General features: G+C 42.9%; 1 protein-coding gene across 10 annotated transcripts in view; it reads right to left on the minus strand.

The window, feature by feature from the left end:
• RASAL2 (RAS protein activator like 2) overlaps positions 1-24161 on the minus strand; it is a 222855-nt gene that overhangs the window by 94076 nt on the left and 104618 nt on the right. Inside the window, exon 1 of one of the 10 annotated variants that reach the window (XM_081865095.1) lies at positions 3438-3702. The exons of 8 other annotated variants lie outside the window; for them this stretch is intronic. Coding sequence is in view for 1 of the 2 variants with exons in the window: in XM_081865094.1 (XP_081721220.1) it covers positions 2534-2546 (13 nt within the window). In the remaining variant the exon portion in view is untranslated. Of the gene's footprint in view, positions 1-2533; positions 2822-3437; positions 3703-24161 lie in introns of those variants that run through there. One more of the 10 variants, XM_081865094.1, reaches the window with a different exon arrangement.

Consider the following 24161-nt stretch of genomic DNA (forward strand, 5'->3'; position numbering starts at 1 on the left):
AGCATCGTAAAAAGCAGAGACATCACCTTGCCAACAAAGGTCCGTATAGTTAAAGCTCTGGTTTTCCCAGTAGTGATGTATGGAAGTGAGAGCTGGACCATAAAGAAGGCTGATTGCCGAAGAATTGATGCTTTGGAATTGTGGTGCTCTTGAGAGTCCCATGGACTGCAAGATCAAACCTATCCATTCTGAAGGAAATCAGCCCTGAGTGCTCACTGGAAGGACAAATCCTGAAGTTGAGGCTCCAATACTTTGGCCACCTCATGCGAAGAGAAGACTCCCTGGAAAAGACCCTGATGTTGGGAAAGACTGAGGGCACAAGGAGAAGGGGACGACAGAGGATGAGATGGTTGGACAGTGTTCTCGAAGCTACAGTGGTACCTCCGGTTACGTTCTTAACCTGAAACTGTTCTTAACCTGAAGCACCAGTTTAGCTAATGGGGCCTCCTGATGCTGCTGTGCTGCCGCTGCCCAATTTCTGTTCTTATCCTGAAGCAAAGTTCTTAACCCGAGGTACTATTTCTGGATTAGCGGAGTCTGTAATCTGAAGCGTATGTAACCCGAGGTACCACTGTACTAACATGCGTTTGACCCAACTGCGGGAGGCAGTGGAAGACAGGAGTGCCTGGCGTGCTCTGGTCCAGGGGGGTCACAAAGAGTTGGACACAACTAAACGCCTAAACAACAATGACAATACTTTTATTTGGATCTAACATTGTTTTCACATACATTTTTATTGTCAAATCACTTTGAGATGTTTTGTAGAGAGTGACTCATACGTGAAATTAAATGAATGCATGTTTTTATTGTTGTTGTTCATATAGTATGCTCCATGATGCTTTAAAAACACAAGTCAGGTAGGTCCCTGCCCTGTAATCTAAAATGGGAGTGGGGAGGACTGAATTTCTTCAGGGATATCTTGGGGCCGTATATTGGCAGTGGTTAGGGATGGAGACAAAAGCGAGTGGGTGGGGTCACACTTTCTTCTCTCGTCTGCCCCACTGACATCCATATGAAATCAGAGCAAAGATTGCATGCTGTCCTAGGGCCACAGGCTATTCACCTGTGATTTAAAATTTGCTGAGAGAGAGGCTAATAGGGGTTGGGGAGGAAGATAGGAATGAGGATAAGGGAGGGAAGGGAAGAATGTGTGTTCAGTTGCGTGTACTAGGGCTTCTTTTCAGTAGGGGATGAGGACTAGGGAGATTACACTGGAAATATATGTTTTAGGGAGGAATTTGATGGAAAGAAAAAAACATCAGCATCTGGGTGTTCTGGGAGGCAATTCTAAGCAAAGGGGGCATTTGGAGAGAAAGGGCAGAGCTGGAAATCCGATGGCTGAGTGACAGAGCCAGGGAGCAAAGGCCACCACCAGGCATGTACTGGAAAACTAGAGCTGAAAGATAAGTGGGGGTTTTTGATACAGGGATGACCTTGTGTCAGGTGACCATCTCCCCCTTAACATTCCTTGCTCTCCAACTATTAGGAAGAGGATCTCACTTTCAGCAAGCTCTACATTTATTTTTCACCCATAAAAATATATGAGCTTGATTCAGAAAAAAGCAGCAATTTCAACACATAGCATGGGCAGCCATTTTGCCATTACCTTCAAAAACACGTTGATTAACTCTACAAATCTAGCATAAGTTGAATTAACTTTCTAGCACAAAATGCACAGAAAAATAAATTCTGATCTATCTGACAGGGACCAATCAGGGTGTATTTTAGAATATCACAGTGCTTAACAGGAGACTTCATAACATGAAGACAAACTATGAACAACTTGTTAAGTTTCCGGAAAAGCTTTTATTTTTCCACTTTCACAGAAAAGCAGGAAGCTTTGCCTGGTACAATTTGACGCTGATTACATGTTAATCATGCCAGCTGCGGGCTGCATATTTTAAACACAACTGCAAGTATTTTATATGTAAAAATAGTGATTTTTTTTTTACCCTTATATACCAGCTCTATGAATCTTTAGGCCAATAAGTCTATTTTAAAAGGCCTGGAATAAGTAAACACACTATTTAATTACAGCAACTTCTTTCTGGAAACTCTCATGTGTTGTTAATGACGTATTGAAAGGAGAATAAAAGTTGTTTTCATACTGAACCAGCACTGTACCTGTTGTAGCTCGCTCATTCAACTTCCATATTTAGCAAATGTATAACATAGTTAAGGCCACAATCCTATAAACACCTAAATGTAAGTCCTACTAAACTCTTGCTGATCTATTTGTGTGCAGATATGCATAGGATTGTGCTGCTGGTGCTACTTGTAAAACCAAGAGTAGGCTCTGGAAAGCGATATCAAAACACTTTCAGATTTCAAAAGGAAGCAGAAAGGGAGCAATGGGTCTTTTCTCTTAACTTTTCACTTAGGATATGAAAGTCACTGATAAAAGGGTTAGGGTTTGATACAAGGCAGAGGGTATAGGAAAGCACCTATTTTTATGAAAGAAAAATGCAACATTCCCCGCCCCTCAACAGGCTTTCTGGTATGCCCCTAAAGTTTTTGCTGATGGGAACCTTACCTGAAACCTGCATGCTGTGAACTTGCCGGTGCCTCAGTCATGGTCCTGCCGGCATGCCAGCCCCCGTCTAACAGCACCACTTTCGGCAGCCACACTCCTTGTCTGCCCTCTGCCTTGGACAGTGTGGAATGCAGAAAGGCCAGGACGAAAACTGAGGCCAAGCTTCTCTATCCAGTTCCCTGGCTCCGGGCAGTCGAACAATAGCTACCCTTTCTCTCGCGCTCGTTCTCTCCCACGGCAGAGGAGAGTGCCGGAATCCCGTGTGTGTGCGTGTGTGAACCAAGGCAAACTAACAGGGACGGACTTTCCATTTTCCTCTCCCCAAAGGGGTGTGCGCATGTGAGTAAGAGAAGGCGGCGTCCGGCAGCCAAAACATGAGCTCATGAAAGAGCAGCTCCCTTTAAACTGCCGCTCAACTACGGAGAACCTGCAGTCCATGTAATACGATGCCATCTAATCCAATCTGAACAGAGTGGATACCAAAATGAGGAGCGCCAGACTTCTGACAGGAAGGCAAATTCAATGACAAAAAGTTTTACGTGACACTGAGGCAAGAGGAGGACTATTTCCACCCGGCACTTTCCCCGCAACTCAGGGAAGCAAACAACTCTCGACAAGTAAGTGAAACACAGGCACCCACTCTGTTTCTTGTCAGGTGTTGAACGGGAGCTTTTAAAAAGCAAGGGGAAGAAGTCAAGGAACAGGAGGGTGTTCTCCTATCTTGTTGCTGCACATACGGGACAAAAATATCCTTTATTTTAATATGCTGGGGGGGGGGGAAATAAGTGCCTCTACACTCCAGTCTTTTGCTACTAATGCACTACATTAAAGACATGACAATAGCACTGCAGAGAACAAAACATCAAGTCTGAACCATTTAAAAGAACCCCACAACAATTCCCACCTGCCTATCCAGAGTTGCAGAGAGATACTGCGTAGAGGAAAGATCCCTTTGCCTGGCGCTGTAATTTAATCATGGGCTGAAGACAAGCTGAGCACACGCTTCCCACTGTCCTACTGGCAGCTCCTCCTGCATGTCCTCAAAACTAGGATATTCCTATTTTCTTCCTTCCGATTCAGTGGATACACGATCTCTCCTTCCTTGTGGTGCATGTCTCCACCCCACAGCGCAATGTAGATTTGTGATAAGCCTCTGTTCTTTTCCTACTTATGCAACAGCCCTTGTGCCCTCAGACTCCCCCCTCCCCTCTGCCAGAAGTCAGAACAGCAGCTTTGACGAGCCCACCCTCTGCTACTGCTCACAAGGAAAATCCCAGGGAAAAAGCCTCCGGACAAGTCTTGGGATGCAGAATGCATGCTGTTATGAAGCTAACCAAGCAAACATTTATAAGCTGGAAGTTACCTCCACCCCCTTCTCAAACGCTCATCAAAACAAAACCAACCTGAAGCTTAATTATGGGCTCAGAGTGATTTCTGAATTCTAAAACCATCATTAGGGCTGCAGAAGCAGAAGTACATCTGCAGAGGCTGCTATGCTGTAAAGATGGGACTGAACTTATACAGCAGAGTATTGATGGGTGAATTCCTGTCGCCTCAATTTGGAATTGGGTTCAGTTAATACAAACTAGTTTTTTATTGTTTGTTTGTTTGTTTGTTTGTTTGTTTGTTGTGGATTTCCCTCCAAGCTCTTCAAATTTCAGAAACTCCAGTATGGTTCTGATGTCATCAGTGGGAGCATGATGAAACATAAATCGGGGCGAAACTTGGCTTTTTCCACCCAGGTCAAAGACTCAGTTTGGCACCCCCACCACCCCCAAGCATTTGCATACCCACACAAGCACAGGACTATGCAAGCTTTGAGTGACTCATTCTACTTGAAGCAGAAATCAGTGCAACTCAATTGTACATATTCATTTTTTAATATTCATTTTGCCCCTTGACTATGTAGTAAAATGTTTGTTGTTAGCATATTCTTCAACCAACAGAAGTAGGTCCAATGGAAAGTAACATTTTCTTCACCTTGTGCTTCCCGTTCTGGGACCGAGCAATGCGACTTGATGGTTCTTTCTCTTTCCTTTCCTCACTTCCACAATGTGGCATTGAATATATCAACTATTCTCTGAGCATCTCAGAAAACTTATAGTTCTGTTGCGAATGGCACATTTCCACAGAAAGAATGTCCATTTACAAGATCTCTCTCGACACATTCGGCAGTCATTCCTATTTACGCTAAAGCATTAAATCTAACATTGTACAATTGAGAAATATTCTGCTTTTATGATGGAATACAAAATGGGATCCACATCCCATGCTTTCATTACTAAGGCTTTCCCAAAATGATGTTGCTGCCCACAATTAGGAATGAGTTAAACTCCAGCTTCATTTGTGTTTTTAGTGTTAATGGAACATATTTCTAGTAATCTGAGAGGCTCTAAACTTGTTTAACCTGCAAAGAACAGAAAGATTCCTGAAATACCACAGGAGCTTCCCAAAGTGATCCACCTCAGATAAATGGCTTTCCACAAACCTAGTGACGACAGAGAACTGGGGTGGGTGAGAGACAAAAGCTTCACAGCTTCATTCCAGATATTGCAAAGCAAACAAGCTGATTTGGACAGGTTGGAAAAAATGTAGACTGCTGGTGAAATATTCAGTTCCCCCTGAAAACAAAAACAAAACCCTGTTCTAAATTGTTAAATATAAAAGCTCCCTTGCAAACATATCATCTTTAATTTAAATAAAAATCTGTCACAGCAGCAACTGTGCAAAGCACCAAAGAGACTGTTATTTACAGATGATTTCAGAAAGGGCAAAGGAGGAATAACGTAGCGACAGGAGACATGTGACTAGTTTATGAGAGAAGGGAAACAGGTTCAGAGAGGACGGCGGCCTGCTTCCCACAAACCACTGTAGCTGAGACTAGAACTGATGGCAGTATCACCAAGATGTACTGCGCCTGGAAAGGAAACTCACCAAAGACACCAGTGACAGCATCTGCAGCCAAAGAATTGGCTGGTTGGCTCAGATCAATAAATGAAACTCAGCCCAAACTGCCATCTCATAGAATCATAGAGTTGGAAGAGACCACAAGGGCCATCGAGTCCAACCCCCTGCCAACCCCCTGCCATCTACTGCTTTATGAACCTCATTCTCCCTTAGAATTGTGAGGCTGAAATACCTTAGTCACTTAGTGAAAGCAGAAGCCACAGTGTGCAGAATCCCCACCTTGGCTTCCTCCCTCTCCTGACAATAGTGCACAACCCCTCTAGTCTCTGGCTCTTATGAACTATTTTGGGATGCTCTCCTTTCTCCTCCTTTCTTCAGATTAATTTCTCCACCCAAGGCCCTCAATGCGCTTCCTCAAGATCCTGCTTTTCAGACCACTGGCTATTCTGTCCCACTTCACTATCCTGCAGCCAAACCACACCTCAAAACATTCTGCTCACTTTCTGCTATTCAGCATCTCCTGAACATGAATGCTCAGGCCTTACGTTTCTTCAGAGCACCATCTATGACTAACCTTTGCTGCAGTTCCCTATCTCCGTTCCCTCAAGCCTTGCTCTCCAACAGGTCTTTTCCCCGGGTTCCTCTTTATTAGCTCATTACACCCTTCTTTTGGCTTCCATTCCTCTGGACCAGGGGTAGGCAGCCTAAGGCCCAGGGGTCGGATGCGGCCCAATTGCCTTCTCGATCCGGCCCGCGGATAGTCCGGGAATCAGCATGAGTCGAATGTGTCCTTTTATTTAAAATGCATCTCTGGGTTATTTGTGGGGCCTGCCTCGTGTTTTTACATGAGTAGAATGTGTGCTTTTATTTAAAATGCATCTCTGGGTTATTTGTGGGGCATAGGAATTCGGTTTTTTTTTTCCTTTTTCCAAAATACAGTCCAACCCCCCACAAGGTCTGAGGGACAGTGGACCGGCCCATGGCTGAAAAAGGTTGCTGACTCCTGCTCTAGGCTGCATGTCCCTGCACCTCTTCCCAGTCCTTGGCTGCGCCCAATGTGATGTTTTGATCCCAGCCAAAAATTCCCTTCCTCTAGAGAGTTGGGAGTGCACATTATGCTGCTCCCTAAAACTACAGAATATTCTGAGCTACCACATATTAGCTCAAGCAATCACAGCCAGAGGCTTCGCTGCTGCAAGCTCCGCTTAATTAGGCATTTCCCATAATTCCTAAATATTCCAACTGATCATATGGGGCATATATTAATAATTTGCAGTCTGCAAATTCCTCCAAGGCACTCCAGAGAATGTTTTATCCTTACACACACCCACACACCCACACACACACCCCGGTTAGGTAGATTAGAATGGGAAAGGCTGACCTGCCTAAAGTTACCCAGTGACCCTTGTGGCCGATATCATGGGCATCATATGTAATTGTCCCTTAGGAGGAAGAGAATGTTCGACCTCAATTCACACAATTTCCAAGCCATGCTAGGAAGGCAAAACTTGGCACCATTAAGGTGTACTGAGTGAACTTGACAGATTGACTGGGCCTTGGTTCCCGCATCACTCCAGGCGCTGCTATCTGTCACCAAGCCTAATTGACTGTGCCTGGCATTTAAACAGCATTCCAACAGCTAATGGCCAGCTACAAATGCCAGTAATTGCTCCTGCTATCTCAGGGATGGAGATCATCAAACCTGGTGTGTTCATGTTACATATTCCAGAGAAGAGGCTGTCACTCATGTTGGAGCATATCAAAGGCTCCAGCACTGCTGCTCAAAAATATCAGCCCTTCTAAATGCATAGAAACTTAGAAAACTGTCTTACACCAAGTCAGACTGTTGGCCCATCTGGTTCAGTACCGTTAACCCTAATTGGCACCAGCTCTCTTGGGTTTCAGGAAAAAGTCTTTCCCAGCCTTAACTGGAGATTCTGGCGATCAAACCTGAGACCTTTTGCATGCAAAGCATGCACCCTACCACTTGAGCTGCAGCTTCCCCCCCCCCCCCGTGTCTTTGTACCTTGATATTTTACAGAAAACATTTATTCAATGTGTGCAGAGGAGGACAACTAAGATGATCAAGGGTCTACAAGCCAAGCCATATGGGCAGCTGTTGAACGAGCTGGGTATGTTTAACCCAGTGATGGCCAAACTTGGCCCTCCAGCTTTTTTGGGACTACAGTTCCCATCATCCCTGACCACTGGTCCTGTTAGCTAGGGATGATGGGAGTTGTAGTCCCAAAACAGCTGGAAGGCCAAGTTTGGCCTTCACTGGTTTAGCCTAAAAAAGAGGAGACTGGGAGCAGATATGATAGTCATCTTCATATATCTCAAGGGCTGTCACATTCCTGCTCTGAATGGCTTCAAGGTGATTCTGACTAAACACCAGGAAGAACTTTTGACAGTGAAACGGTCTCCCTTGGGAGATGATGGACTCTCCTTCCTTGGAGGTTTGTAAGCAGAAGTTGGATGGCCATCTGTCATTGATGCTTTAGTTGAGATTCCTGCATCGCAAGGGGTTGGACTACATGACCCTTGGGATCCCTTCCATCTCTCCATTTCTATGATTCAAAGACACCTCTTTGAAGAAGAACTCATCCTGACCCAAAGAACATAATTGGAATTCTGCTTCTCAAAATCTGTATTCTCTTTTTCAGGACTGGTTCTGGTTTGATGGGGCCCTGACCAAGTGTCCGCTGGTGGGCACCCTCCTTTCTTGGTGGGTCCTCTTAGGCAATGGAACAGGCAGCAACAGCGCCACCATATTTATATGTCCACCATTTTTATTTTCCCAGAATGCTCTACAGTGGCACCATTCTGGGGGCATTTTAGACCCAGATGGTACCCTAGGGCCCTCGTACCTACGGGACCGCCTCTCCTGGTATGCCCCACAGAGGAACTTACGGTCTTCAAATAAAAACACCTTGAAGGTCCCAAGCCACAGAGAGGTTAGGCTGGCCTCAACCAGAGCCAGGGCTTTTTCGGCTGCGGCTCCAACCTGGTGGAACGCTCTGTCACAAGAGACAAGGGCCCTGCAGGACTTGACATCTTTCCGCAGGGCCTGCAAGACAGAGCTGTTCCACCTGGCCTTTTGTTAGGGCGCAGCCTGACTCCCTCCTTTGGCAATCTTTTCAAGACTTTAGCTTATGGTTGCCATTAATTTTGTTTTTAACTCATTTTTATAATGTTTTATAATGTTGTATTGTTTTAGTGTTGTTAGCCGCCCTGAGCCCGGCTTCGGCTGGGGAGGGCGGGATATAAATAAAATTTATTATTATTATTATTATTATTACTTGTAATGCCAGACTTGGGTGGGTGGATTAAAAAGAGCCCACGTACTGGCAGCTGCCCAAGGACACCTGCCCTGCTTTCCCCCCTCTACTGCAGTGGTAAATTCTTTCAATAACATATTTCAGGCTATAATTGGGAAAGCAGCAAACCAAATTATGTTCCAAGACTTTTCGAAGCACTTGCAATGTGTGGGCAAATGCAACGTCATGAAAGCATTTTGGCTTACTCTGAGCTTCTTGGCCTGCTGTGCCAATTAGAAGACCACTGGGATAATGTATGTGAAGTAATTTGAATATTCAGAAAGTGCACTATAAAAATCCTCAGTGTTATTAGGAGCAACACAGAGATCCTCTGAAGGAGTTTACGGTTATGATTTATCTTCCTCATCACAAGATCTCCAGATATTTACTTCCGTGTAAGCTCTGGACAGTTATCCTTCAGCCAGCATTTCTGTGGAGAGGATGCAACATTTTCCCTGCAAGTGCAGGGCTTTGTCACTAAAAAACCCCCAACATTACCTGCTGACATCAGCAGTTGGAGAAGTGTGGAATATTATTACCATAATTGCATCCTGTTATTTCTCCAAAGAGCTCAGTTATGCTACTGTGACCCCACAACAATCCTATGAAGGAAGTTAAAACTGCTGAAGAGAACAACTATCCCATTCAGGCACAGAAGTACTTATGCAGCTCAAAATGGTGGTAGGCTCCCTTTGCTCATGGTTGGTTTTTTTTAAAGGTCTTTGTGCTCTCTCTCATTCAAGTTCACTTCTCCCCTGTTTTGTTTTTAATCCAATTCATAAAGCTTTCGACAAGATTTGCAGCTGCTGGCACTGCAGCTTCCCAGACTAGAATAAAATGTGCATTTTAAAACATTTTATGAAATGTCCATCTATCCCCAATCTCTTTGCAGCATCCGTGATATAGCTATAAAAGATGAGCCTTAAGGACATAATCAAAGGTTATATATTACATTGGTTTGATGAAAGGAACCTATTTGCAGTTTTCTCTGCATATCCTACAGGCAGGGAAAGGTATAAACTTCCTTTGCTCTCTCTTGCTTGAAATACAGGGTACTTTGAAATGTGCCTTATTAAAAGTATGGCGGGCTACAGCGCATACAATGGTTCAAGAGTGCGAGATGGCTTATGACATTATGTTTGCTGACTGGGAACAGTTATGGACCACTGGTGTTAAGTTCACGGCATGTAATGCCTTAAAAGAAAATATAATGAAAATGATCTACAGGTGGTACATGACCCCAGTCAAGCTTGCAAAAATTTATCATTTGCCCAATAATAAATGTTGGAAATGTAATGAGAATGAAGGTACCTTCTATCACCTATGGTGGACCTGCCCGAGGGTGAAAGCATTCTGGGAAATGATCTATAATGAAATTAAGAAAGTCCTTAAATGGACATTTACTAAGAAACCAGAGGCTTTTCTCCTGGGCATGGTTGGCCAATTGGTGCCAAAGAAGGATAGGATTTTCTTTATGTATGCTACTACTGCAGCAAGAATTCTTCTGGCAAAGTATTGGAAGATGCAAGAACTACCTACTCTGGAAGAATGGCAGACAAAGGTGATTGACTTCATGGGATTGGCAGAGATGACCGGCAGAATTCGTGACCAGGGGAAAGAGGCAGTGGAAGAAGACTGGAAGAAATTTAAAATATATCTTAAAAACTGTTGTAAAATTGAGGAGTGTTAAGATGTCAAGGGGTAAGAAGCAGAGAATTACAGCTGTAACCAACAAATTTATGGGAATTTAATGAAGGGAACTAAATGGATAAGTTGACTAAAGGGTTGCTAAAAAAATTCTTTCTAAAATAAGGATGCAGCGAAAGGGAGGTATGGGGAAGTCGATTGAAAGAAGTTACAAGAAAATAAGATTATGAATTTATTTATGTTAGATTTGTTTATGTTTGTTTGTGTTTTGTGATGTGTTTGTCTTTTAATTATGTGTTTTAAAAATTGAATAAAAATTATATATAAAAAAAAAGAGTGCGAGATGGCTTTCCCAAGGCCTTGTTCTGAGATTCACAGCTTTTTGTTAAGGTATCCCCAAAGTGTAGAATGAAAAGCACCATCATTCCCATTTCCAATACATCCTGACCCCAAAGCCAACCTTGCAAGTAAGCCTGCAGAAGTTTTGAGACCATGAAATCTTTTACTAGCCACTTGACTGCCAGTCATGGCTGGTGATGTGGCATGCTGAGAGTTATAGGGCAGGAGGAAGATGCCACTGCTGGGGTGGACGGGATGAGGGGGGCACAATCCCTTTAGTTGTTGGTACAGGAGGCAAAGGGATGCTGCTGCCTGGTTAAGAGCACCTTGAGCCTTCCAAGTCAGGGGATTCTTCTCCCAACAGCTACCAGCAGCACTGGCACCAGCTTCCCTCCACGTGACGGCACTGGGACCCTCTACCTCTGTCCTGGAGGCAATTTTTGCTCAGCACAGTTAACCAAGCAAAAGCCTGTTTCCAACTGCGTCCTAAGCTGTGCCAAACAACAACACCTCTATCAATAATATAACTATTTCACACACCCCAACAGCATTTGCCTCAATTTTTGGCTCACTTTAACTTTAAACATAAATTACTACCTTCATTTTGAAGCCCCTTCCCACGTTCATTACTATACCAATACTTTATGTTGTTTTATTGGTACCATAAGAGGAAAAGTTATTATTATTATTATTCATAAATAATCTAAGTACAACCACAATGGCTGCTGATTAGATGTTTAGCTACGCCATGTTGAATGTTATCTGCTAACTCTGTTCTGTCCTGTTTCCCCTTTGTTTTTCTTTAAACCAATTCATGAACCAAGAACTTAAACATTTATGTTTCTTTTCAGGAAGTGATGTCCCAAGTGAGCTGCTGATATAATCTACAGCAATCCATATTCTTGTACACATTCCAAATATAAAGAGAGTAATTGTCAAGGTAAAGGTATTGGTATTTTTTAAAAATAAAAACTATCCTCTAATCATGGTGGAACAAGTTTCCAGCTCATGTTTAAGCTGTTTCATAATTAAGGACATGCTTGAGCTTTTATGTTTCCAAAGTATGTTAACCAAATCCTTAGGGCTGCAGCAGGATCTCAAAATCCAATAAAAACCACCTTGCTTCAGTAACTTTTAAAAACGTCTAATGCTTAGAGGCGCTACAAAGATTAATTAGTGTGTGTCAGGATATCACTCAAGCCACTGAGTAGGATTACCAAATATATGAACATACGAAACTGCTTTCCGCTGAGTGAACACCATGGGTCTAACTCTAACTAGCAGGGTTTTACATGCTCCCAGGTAGAGTCCTTTCTCAGCACTGCTACCGGAAACCGATTTAACTGGGAATGCTACTGAATGATCCTGGTACCTTCTGAATATGGGCCCTACCACTGAACTATGACCCAACTCCATAAATAAAGATGGTTTAAGGCTGTAACCGTGACCGTGAATGAATCTAACCGATGTCTGTAGGACTTACATCTGAGTAAAACTATGAAACCTATGCTGACGCCATGCTGAGTCAATTCATTACCACTGGGCAACAAAGGGTCTTCCACAAAAATCAAGCACATTCATGATGCAGCCTTCCAATTGGTTGAGTTCAGGACAGCTCATTAGAAGTCTGCAGACCACAATAGGGTCACGGTTTGGTTTTGCAACCCCTAATCAGCTAAAGGTGATCTTTACTTACCACTGCACAGTGGCAATTTACAAGCCTGTTACATGGGTTTGTTTCCTAATATGAAGATAGCTAACATGTTCTGCCTTGCCTTCTTCAACTCAGGACTCAAATTGTTCGTCAAATTGTTTTAATTTTAGGCCGATTTAATCAACCTTATTTAAACCAGTGGCAGTTTAAACCACCTGAAAGTTCATAGGCAGTCAAATCCACCAGCTGGATCCATTCCCCTGCCTCATCCACTCTTTCCTAACATCCATCAATCAAAGGACTGTTTTGATTAGTCCCATTTGCCATTGGATCTTTTGGCTAAATCAATTAGATTTAATAAATGTACATATTGCCAAGGCTGGGAAATGGATTCCTGTTTGAGGCACTGAAATATCAGGTAATTTACAGGTAAAGGTACTACTCATTGTTATAAGGTCATCCTTAACATTTTCTTATTCATTTCATACTACATACAATTGCCAAAAGACTCTTTAAAATACAAGTGCACGATTGACTCTTGACCCATCAATTAAAATTTGCCCCTGATGTAATCAACTAGAACATCAGTTGATCAACCAATCAATTAAAATATTTAACCTTAGTTAAACTCAATTTAGTTAAACAGTGCACTTGGCTAATATGAAGATTTAAGAAGAAAATCTGAAAAACAAGGTCATCTGCATGAGACAGGATCTATTTTAGCAACAAGTATCTATTAAAATAAATCAGATGTAGGGCACTGCCTACTTTCATCAGCAAGGCATCAACTCGTTCTATCCCCGAATCTATGGGTAGGTAAATTAGGAGGGGTCACTCTCTGGAAATGGGGTGTTAATCCTTTTGTCCTGCATTTACTTATGAGAAAAGGAACAAGCCACCTGTTCAAATGACAAAAACTTAAAAACCTTTCTAAAGAGATTTATTTCGTGTGGGATGGTAAATGCTTTTCTAAGAATAAAAATGTAGGGATTATGGACCCAGTGTACTGAGAGTTAAGATTATGTGTCCATACTCCAGTTAATCCTTGCTCTACAGGGATTTACGTTTTAAACAGATAAATTTGTTCTAGGGCCAAACTTGGCATTAGGTGCACAGGACCTGTAGTCGTGATTCTTAATTTCAACTGCACAGATTTTTAAAGGAAGAAAGTTATCCATCTCTATGTAATATAATATGGGGGTGGCAAGGACCTCGGAGGTTACACACCGTTACAGATGCAAATACTGCTTGGAATACCCTGATCCCCATATGAAGATTCCCTGCTCAGTTCCTCCTCGCACTATTACTCAATGCTGTAATCTCTACTATACCTGTTGCATTTTGCAAGAGCCTCCACTGATTTAAAAGCCAATGAAGTTTTGTTCTTTTGTTTAAAGGTAAATGAAAAACTGTAACTGTTCTACAATACAATATCATCAGTTTAAAAAGTAACTCAGTATATGAAACTGCATACATATGACAGGTCAGAGCTACTGCTGGCGTCCGGAAACAAGGCCATTTACCTAGATGTTAAATTATAGTTTTAGAATTTCAATATCTCATTTCAGATATTTGTGACTCAAGGCAAATTCACACAATACATTTAAAGCACATTCAGCACACATTTAAAGCATGTGCTTTTCCACAAAGAATGCTGGGAACTGTAGTTTGTTTAAAGAGCTAGGAATTGTAGATCTGTTAGGGAAAAAGCAATAGTTCCCGGGATTCTTTCAAGGAAGACATGTGCTTTAAATGTATGATGTGTTCCATAGGCCACAACATTCTCAGCTTATGGCACAGATCTAAACCGAATACTTGAAAATGATCAATCACTCTCCCCCAGTAACTCTGAGAATTACAGTTTTTGGATAAAGTATGGATTCTCAGGATCATCCTTCAATAGCTAACAAAAGCTAGAAGTTTTGTCTCTCCATGCTAACAAGAAATCAGAAAAGTAACATAGAAAAAACTAACTTGAATCGTCTGACTTATCAGGCACCTTAACCTACAGCTCCTACCTATCTTCCAAATAGACCCCCAATGTGAAAGATTGAGATAATTTGATAACTCCATCTGTTTCACTGGAACTGGGTCAAAAGTTTTCCCTTCTCCCATCCAAAATAGATGTATTCTGCTGACTTAACCCAATTGGTGCATTGCAGATTCTTTGAATAACCGAGGTTCACAGCTGATATCTCATCAGATAAAGGGGGCTCAATCCTGCTCAAGGAGAAGTCTGAGCCCTCTAGCAGTCAATCATTTTAAGACTTAACTGCACTACACAACTAAAGAGGTCATTATCCTAGTGCACCAACACGTAAAATCTATTATTCATCCATAGCATTAATAAGCATTAAGTATTTATTATTAATCTCCCCTGGAATGAATAAGTAGAATAACTGAGTTTCAACTGTTCCAGGTACACAGCACCTTGAACTTCAGAAATACTGGCGACTAATCTATTACTAGGCATCTTTTAGGTTACTGTTCTCTCGTCTAGTTTTTACCTGGAGATGCGTGAACTGTTGGCTTCATTCGTGCAATCATCTCTCCAGCCAGGAGAGCTCAGCAGCAGCTTGCAGAAAGTGATTTTGGACATACATTCCAAGACACAGGCACCGGAGTATTACTTAATCAGTCATTTTTTGTTGCTGTCTCTTCTTCCAAGAACTGAAAAGATTCTCGCCCTTAGCAGCCAGGCAGAATTTCTATATAGCCGACTGGTCACCTGATAGCAAAGCAAAGCAGTATGGATCTAGCAGCTCAGCAAGACAATGACTGAGTTTTATCCTCTCTCCCTTGGACAGCAAAATTCACAGAAACTGGATTTACATTCTGTGTGCAAAGACAGAAAGCAGCAGCTAAGTTTTTTAGGTTGTAAGGGAAATGATCCATTAAACATCCTGAAAACAGAATGTGCCTCAATGTAGTTTAACATACTACATATCATGCTTCCCCCTTTTTAAATGTGAGAGATCATGCCCATGTTCATGGATCATGTCTAGTTGTGTGCTCAAAGCGGTACAGCAACTCCTGAAGTTGGGATCTTTGTGACACATGTTTCTTTAAGCCCTTGTTCAAACTCATCTGATATTGACAAGCTGGAACATGTGCAGAGGAGAGCAACCAAGATGATCAAGGTTCTGGAAACCAAGCTTTATGAGGAGCGGTTGAGGGAGTTGGATATGTTTAGCCTAGTACAGTGGTGCCCCGCAAGACAAACGCCTCGCAAGATGGAAAACCCGCTAGACGAAAGGGTTTTCCGTTTTGGAGGCGCTTTGCAAAATGAATTTCCCTATGGGCTTGCTTCGCAAGACGAAATGTCTTGCGAGTTCCTGCGGGTTTTTTCCCCTTTCCCTCCCCTTTTCCTAAACCGTTAAGCCGCTTATCAGCTGATCCGCTAAAAGCCGCTAAACCGCTAATAGCGCTAATCCGCTAAGCTGTCAATGGGCTTGCTTCACAAGATGAAAAAACCGCTATACGAAGAGGCACCATTGTAAAGAGGAGACTGAGAAGAGATATGATAGCCACCTTCAAATATCTAAAGGGCTGTCACATGGGTAGGACCCAAACCAATGGCTTCAAATTACAAGAAATGAGACTCCAGCTAACCAGGAAGACCTTTCGGACAGTAAGAGCCGTTCAGCAGTGGAACAGACTCAAACAAGAGGTGTGGACTCTCCTTCCTTGGAGGTTTTAAGCAGAGGTTGGATAGCTGTCTGTCATGGATGATCTAGCTGAGATTCCTGCATTATAATTCCATGATTCTTCAACTGCAGTCTTAATTGCCTTGGTTTTTAATAAAATTGAATATGGATTTAATTGTGATTGCTAAAAATTAGGCATTAACACAAGCTTGGTCTTATCAGTACTGGCCCTAGAAGCAGTTTCCAAAGCTGAAAATGGGCCTCTGTTGTTGAGAATGTCCACTGCCAACATGATACCCACAGACAAACATATGCCTGCAGAAGCCTTCCTTTATCTCTATTGAATTTAAACTAGAATTAAGCATTTTTTTTTCTACAGCCTCTGTTTTATACTGCATTCATCTAGGGAAGCTTCAATACCAAGCACTATTCATAGGACGCTTTGCCACTTCCTCTCCTTCTGTAATTTTTTTTTTAAATGTGCACAACAGCTAGTACCTCTATTCCAACAAGAAAGGTCTAGTACTGTGATGATCTTGACAGGAAGAGACACATTAAGTGCTAATATCTCATCTCCCACTCACCAAGCTTCCAATTTACTACCAAGTACTAGCTTCATAACTTGTTTGCAATTCATTAGGATGAAATCACTTTAAGTCCAGGAATGATAGACCATGGGGGTGGGGGGGGGGGAGAAGTGGCAAGCCCAATGTCTCCCCCTCAGTACTCACTGCAGAATCCACCTCCTCAGGAAGGTCAGGAAGATACAGTGGTACCTCGCAAGACGAATGCCACGTAAGACGAAAAACTCGCAAGACAAAAGAGTTTTTTGAGTTGCTTTGCAAGAAGAATTTCCCTATGGGCTTGCTTGATTCCTTTGTCTTGCAAGTTTGTCTCCTTTTTCTTAAAACCATGCATTCAGGGGGTACAGTTGCGACTTGACTTTGGGGAGCAACTCATAGCACACGGTGTGGTAGCCTTTTTTGAGGTTTTTGAAGACTTTGGTGCTTTTTGAAGCTTTTCCAAAGTCCGTGCTTCGCAAGACGAAAAAAATCGCAAGACCAAAAAACTCGCAGAACGAATTAATTTCGTCTTGCGAGGTACCACTGTACATGACTTATGCCAGCAGATCTGTACATTAAGAACATCCAGATAAGTCCCAAACTTCAAGCATACTCACATCAACATGAGGGGAGGGACAACTGCTCCCTTATTCCAAGGGCATCCTTCTATAGAAAGGAAGAGACTTTTCAATTCTATGCTTGTGGGATGAGGGAGAAACGGCTTGTTCAATCAGCTTCCGTGATTACATTCTCAAATTTGAGGGGTTCTCTTACAGTCAGGGCCAAAACAGGACATTTTGCCACTTGAGACAAGACAGACCAGCCACTATCACCTCTCTGCACACCAGCTCCATTTCACTCTGACGAAGAAAGGGGTCTTCCTCAGAGTGAACAATTATGGGCAGTCTTTGAGAGTGCCTAGGAACTGACACCTTTTCAGTGACAAATATTGGTCAGTTTTGCTATAATAAACTATGGAGCTCTCCCATGGCATCAACAATGCGAGGAAGGACCCTTCGCTCTTGCTATGGCAGACAGATGGCAGCAACACTTCTAGAAGCCTAGCAACCTGTGGCTGCTTGGCGAGTAGCAGTGGAAGAGGCAGAAGGCAGCCCATCAGCTAGGTAGCCAGCTGGTCAAACAGAAGCAGGCTGGTCCTCAGGCAGGAGGAAATGGCATGGAAGGTGTTTTCCATCCATCGGCTAGGCAAGGTGTTCCCTTTGTCTAATGGGTGGGCCCATTCTGTTCATAGTCAGGTGGGGAATCTTCATGACTGCCTCTAGGGTCCTTAAAGATAAAGGTAAAGGGACCCCTGACCAATAGGTAAGTCACGGACGACTCTGGGGTTGCGGAGCTCATCTCGCTTTATTGGCCGAGGGAGCCGGCGTATAGCTTCCGAGTCATGTGGCCAGCATGACAAAGCCGCTTCTGGCAAACCAGAGCAGCGGACGGAAACGCCGTTTACCTTCCCGCCGGAGCGGTACCAATTTATCTACTTGCACTTTGATGTGGTTTCGAACTGCTAGGTTGGCAGGAGCAGGAACCGAGCAATGGGAGCTCACCCTGTCGCAGGGATTCGAACTGCCAACCTTCCGATCGGCAAGTCCTGGGTCCTTAGGTAAGCGCAAATCAACAAGAAATCACATGCACATAATCACTCCTGATACCTTAACTGGAGCAACTGAGAAACGGGAGGGAAGGAAGCAGAGTGTGAATACTTTGTTTCTCCGAATGAAATCCCCCTCTGTCTCTGTTAGATGTTAAGGGCTCTTGAACAGCCAACTTATAACAGAGATGTGGATGCAAGGGCAAAACAATACAGTGGTACCTTGGTTCTCAAACCTAATCCGTTCTGAAAGTCTGTTCCAAAACCAAAGTGTTCCAAAACCAAGGCGCGCTTTCCCATAGAAAGTAATGCAAAACGGATCAATCCGTTCCAGACTTTTAAAAACAACCCCTAAAACAGCAATTTAACATGAATTTTACTATCTAACAAGACCACTGAGCCATAAAGTGAAAGCAATAATTGATGTACAGTAATATAAAATAAATAAAACAGTATTGTAGATGATAAAAAATAAAGTAATTTTCTTCCCTGCACTGATGATAGTCATTGTTTGGATGGGGGGCTTTTATCCATTTCCGCAGTCACACAATCAATCAATCAATCAATCAATAGCTGAACTGGAATCCACAAAGTCACAAAAACAAAAAACACAAAATAACAAAAACAAAAGCACCAAATATAAACTCCAAATATCACCTCAGAACACTGCAATCGGAAACGGAACGCTTGAATTACAATGGGGAGACGATGCAAAATAGCAGCGCAACAGGAAACAAGGGGACGCAAAACGGAGCACATTCGGCTTCTGAAAAAAAGTTCGAAAACCGGAACACCTACTTCTGGTTTTGCAGCGTTTGGGTTACAAGTTGTTTGTGGACTAAGCTGTTTGAAAACCGAGGTACCACTGTACTTTCTCAGGCAAAAGAAGCTATTCAACCTTATGGCAGGGAAGCAGACAACAAGGCATCACTGAAGACATAAAGATATGTTAAAATAGGACTCTTCTTCACAATGATGCTTTCCCTCTTGGTCTGGGAGCCAACTTCATTTAGAGCTCTCTAGCCAGACAGAAATTCTTCAACAAATCACAAGTACATATTGTACCATCAGAAGGGGTGGCCCAAGACTCAGACATCCAAAATCAATCTACTAGAAATACCTCCTGTGTAAGCCTAATTGAAATAAATGAGAGCCTTGCAGCTGTATACTGGATACAACCATGGATATTCGATTCATTAGCTAAACTCCCATCATCCATAGCTAACAGGACCAGTGGTCAGGGATAGTGGGAATTGTAGTCCCAAAACAGCTGGAGGGCCACGTTTGGCCATGTCTGAGCTAAAGGGTTACTTTGGGTGGGGGGAAATCACCATTTTGGATTAAGAACAGCAGCGTTGAGATCTGTAAACCAAAATAATAGAAATCATTCATTATCAATAAGAAACAAGTAAAAAAACATCTCTAACCAAAGAAAAGATCTCTATATGGAGTGTGATAATCTAGTATTCATTCATTTTGAAGGGTATTCAGCCGTGGTGCCAGTTGGGTTAACAAATCTTAAGGCACTTAGAAGATTCCCAGTGCCTGTTCTTGCTCCTCTTGCCTTTTGCTAGAGCTGATAGTCCCTAGCGAACAAACACTAAAATCTGGCATATGCAAAGATGCAGAAAAAGTAAACTTCTCAACAGGTCATGTCATTAATTTCTCTTCCCAAGGACTCATTTCAGGCCTGACTTTCCCTCATTTGCAACAATTACAGCTTTCCAAAACACAAGGGAATCCCCCAAACCATGTTTTGCCTTCTTTCCAATTAGAGAGAGAAGCAACAGCAGGCTTTGTTGTTACTAATTACAGCTTCAGCACCGCACAGTATTTCTTTCCTGGTAACCAAAGCCATTATTAGGGAGATATTTCCCCTAAACTGCACTTTTAATAGATTCTGGGGGATAACTACACCACCCAGAAACCCTATAGATTTTCAAAAACAGAATACTCAGAATATGAAGGCCTTGTAAATGATGCACTAAAAAGACTAGTTCAAAAAGGCTATTAATTTACTATGGAAATTAGTGGATTAGGAAGTATCCTTTTTAAAAAAAAGTTATGTCCCACACTTTTTTCTCTCAAGACACACACACAAGGAGCCCCCAGTGGCACAATGGGTTGGGGTGCCTGGCTGTGAAAACCAGAAAGTTTTTGGTTTGAGCCCATCCGGGGACGGCTGTGAGCAGGATTCTTGCACTGCAGGGGGGTTGGACTAAATGACCCTTGGGTCCCTTTCGACAATTCTTTGATTCTAAGGTGGTTTGCAACAAATACTGAACAAGTTCCTCATAATGTACAAAAGGATTAAAAAACAAAACCTTTCCACATGGAGAACAAGTTCAAAAAGTGTAACAAGATTCCCACCCCCCCCAAGAGGACCAGAGAACTATATTGATTACCAGAATATCAGAATGTCCCAGATCCTTGTCTCTTGAAGTTAGAAATGTAATTAAAATAATGAGGGACAGCTGCAAGGGTGGTGAACACAGAGGCCCCAGTCGTAACTATGATGTGCAATAATTACCTACAAACGAAGCAAACGCAAACTGTTTGCAATTTGATAATTTCCCCAATTATGGTCATGGATTAAATATAGGCGTCCGAGTGTGCATTTGCTGCATAGGTTTATATATTGTGATCAGTTATTGAGATGGATCAATGGAAAGCATACTCTTTGATTAGTTTCATATTTATGTCTGGTCTCTAATTCAGGCCACGGAAAGGGTTCTAGCTTAGCCTTTCTGCTTCCTTTTCTTTCTAGGTTCAGAGACATTTTGTTCATTCTGGTAGAGCATTCTAACATGCAACCCATTCACCCCATATGCTGACTGAAGTGTTACAGTCTCACAAAGGCCATATCGGGGCTTTTATGAACTGCCACACTCACGTCTAAACAGGGGTTTTGAATCCAGGACTCCAAATGAAACAGCTTGGCCATTGAACTACATTTGGGATAATGTATATAATAAATCTAGCTCAAGATCCCTAAGCGGTAAGTTCAGCCACCACCCTTCATAAAATATAATAAGACAATTATATAGATTGCATGTGCACACATACGGAGGTGGCGCTGGAAATTCTGCATTACAGTTTCTATCCTAGCAATTTTGTCTATCCTCTTGTGCTTTCAGCATTTGGTGTCCATTCCAAAGCTATTTTGGGTGCAGCTGTTGCTGTTAGCATATGCTGCTGGCTGCCATCTGTCTCTCCTTTTCGCTTCAGTCACGTCCAGCTCCAACTCTCTCCTTCCCCAGGATCAGCTCTCATTGTCATCTTTAAGGGGGACACTTAAGCATTCAGCTCACTGTGAAGCATGCCCTTCAAACAAGGAGATTCTCCCAAAAAAGCAATCTTAAACTAACTAAACTATCGGAAAAACAGTGAGCATAATTCAAAGCTATGTATTTCGGCCATTGTTCACGATCTTTTATTTTCCAGAGATGTGTTTTGTTCTTCCCATCCTTGCACTGTCGCAGTGCTGCCTACAAAATCTAGTCCCTTTAAAATATCTGATATACAGTGATACCTCTGTTTAAGAACAGTCCTGCTTACGAACTATTTGGTTTACGAACTCTGCAAAACCCGAAGCAGTGTCCCGGTTTGCAAACTTTACCTTGGTCTAAGAACGGAATCCGAACGGTGGAAGGGTACTGGTGACGGGAGGCCTCATTAGGGAAAGCACGCCTCAGTTTAAGAACGGATTCGGTTTATGAATGGACTTCAGGAACGGATTAAGTTTGTAAACCTAGGTACCACTGTATTAGTTGCCCTGCAATGCATTGTACAGTGGTACCTCGAGTTACAGACACTTCAGGTTACAGATGCTTCAGGTTTCAGACTCCGTTAACCCAGAAATAATACCTCGGGTTAAGAACTTTACCTCAGGAATGAGAACAGAAATCGTGTGGCGGCGGCACAGCAAGCCCCATTATCTAAAGTGGTACCTCAGGTTAAGAACAGTTTCAGGTTAAGAACGGACCTCCAGAACAAATTAAGTCCTTAACCCGAGGTACTGGGTTTCCAATGCAGTGCGCACAAATGCCAGTGATCTGCTAAAGGGCCGCCCTGGTGCTCATTAGGCTATTTCTCCCCTCTGAACCAAATTATCAAAAAAACCCACCCACACCATTAAAATGGCCTCCCAGCGCAGTTCCTCCAGTCACTTGTAGGTCCTTGCTAGAGCCTCTGTTTCACATGTCTGCTTCCATTCTGATTTGATGGCAGCAGGCTTTTGGATTGGTTGGGGGGAAAGGAAGAAATATGGGTGGTGGCTAAGCTGTGTTAATATAGGAAGTGCAGAATAGTGGGAGGAGTGAGGTTGAAAAGAGAACTTATGGAAGGGGAGGCCAGAAAGGTAGAAGCCAGAACTATGAGAGGAGGGCAGAAAATAGGGCTAGTGGTAGGGCTAAAAGGAAAGCACAGAAGGGGGAATAAATAGGAAAGGGAGAAGCCAGAGCCATAGCAGAACTGGGTGCCTTTCATTTTCTTGGGCAATATTTGCATTCTTTGAAATGGAATTACAGTTTGCGGTAGAAAAATATGGATTAAAAGAGTGTTTTGTGCTCAGATTCCCACATCCGCCTTATACTCAAGTTATTGTGCAAGTTACTTGTTCTTTTTCATTAAGCCATGATTCCATGGTGGCCATTTTGTGGTGGTGTCCACAATAGGTTCCCCCCTCCAAATTTCTAAGAAAGTTGGTGAGCCCCAATAAAGTCCATATGAAATATGCTGCAGAAAATATGGACTATCCCATCATGCCAGCGGGCTTTTTCCCACTTTGGTTGCACACATTAATAAAATGGGCAAGGAGGTTAAATTTCTTAGCCTCATTCAGCCTCCAGGCAGGTTACATTGCCCTTGGAATCCATGGGCTATAGAAATATAAATGTCTCCTGGTATTCACTGAGAACAATGGCTGTCCACCCTCCATTTCAATCAACTAATTTGTGAGGTAGAAGAGGTAGAATCAAATGCCCTTGAATCCTAATTTCATTTGTCAGTTTAGCAATGTGTCTCGCTTGTGAATTGTTGTACCTCTTGTCATTTCCCATCTCCTTTAAAAGCCAAGACAGCATTTCTTTCTCCTAACAATACCTACTTAAAGGTAAAGGTAAAGGGACCCCTGACCATTATGTCCAGTCGTGACTGATTCTGGGGTTGCGGCGCTCATCTCACTTTACTGGCTGACGGAGCCTGTGTACAGCTTCCGGGTCATGTGGCCAGCATGACTAAGCCGCTTCTGGCAAACCAGAGCAGCGCACGGAAACACCGTTTACCTTCCCGCCGGAGTGGTACCTATTTATCTTCTTGCACTTTGATGTGCTTTCGAACTGCTAGGTTGGCAGGAGCTGGGACCAAGCAATGGGAGCTCACCCCATTGCGGGGATTCAAACCACCGACCTTCTGATCGGCAAGCCCTAGGCTCTGTGGTTTAACCCACAGCGCCACCTGCATCCCTAACAATACCTACTTACGTCTCTGCAAATGCTCCGAGATTAGCACCTTGTCGAGAAACACAAGGCAGGTGCTTCAGAAATAGTGTCATTATGACTGTAACTGCAAAATGCTATCACTAAGCCACAAGTACAGTTTGTTAGCCACATAATTTGCTGATTAAAGATGGAAGAGCAAAACTGACAAACAACCTCTGATGCATTCTTCCCGTCAACAGGAAGCCACTAATATGTATGCTGCTGCCAAAAGATCAGAGTGTCCTTTAAATATATATATTTGAGCTCTTTTCAAGCGAGTCACTCAGTGATGTCATTTCAGCAAAGTAGACTCAGAAAGAGCAACAAAGAGTCCTCATGTGAGAAGCCAGAGGCAGACCATACAGGTGTGGCATATATACACCTGTCTCTGTCAGCTAACAGGTGAGAGGCGTCCCTTAGGTGACCAGCCTCCAAGGGCCAAACAAGACACAAGGGACGATGCCTTTG

This window comes from Podarcis erhardii (genome assembly GCF_964252035.2).
Source record: "Podarcis erhardii genome assembly, chromosome: 6".
Classification (NCBI taxonomy): domain Eukaryota; kingdom Metazoa; phylum Chordata; class Lepidosauria; order Squamata; family Lacertidae; genus Podarcis; species Podarcis erhardii.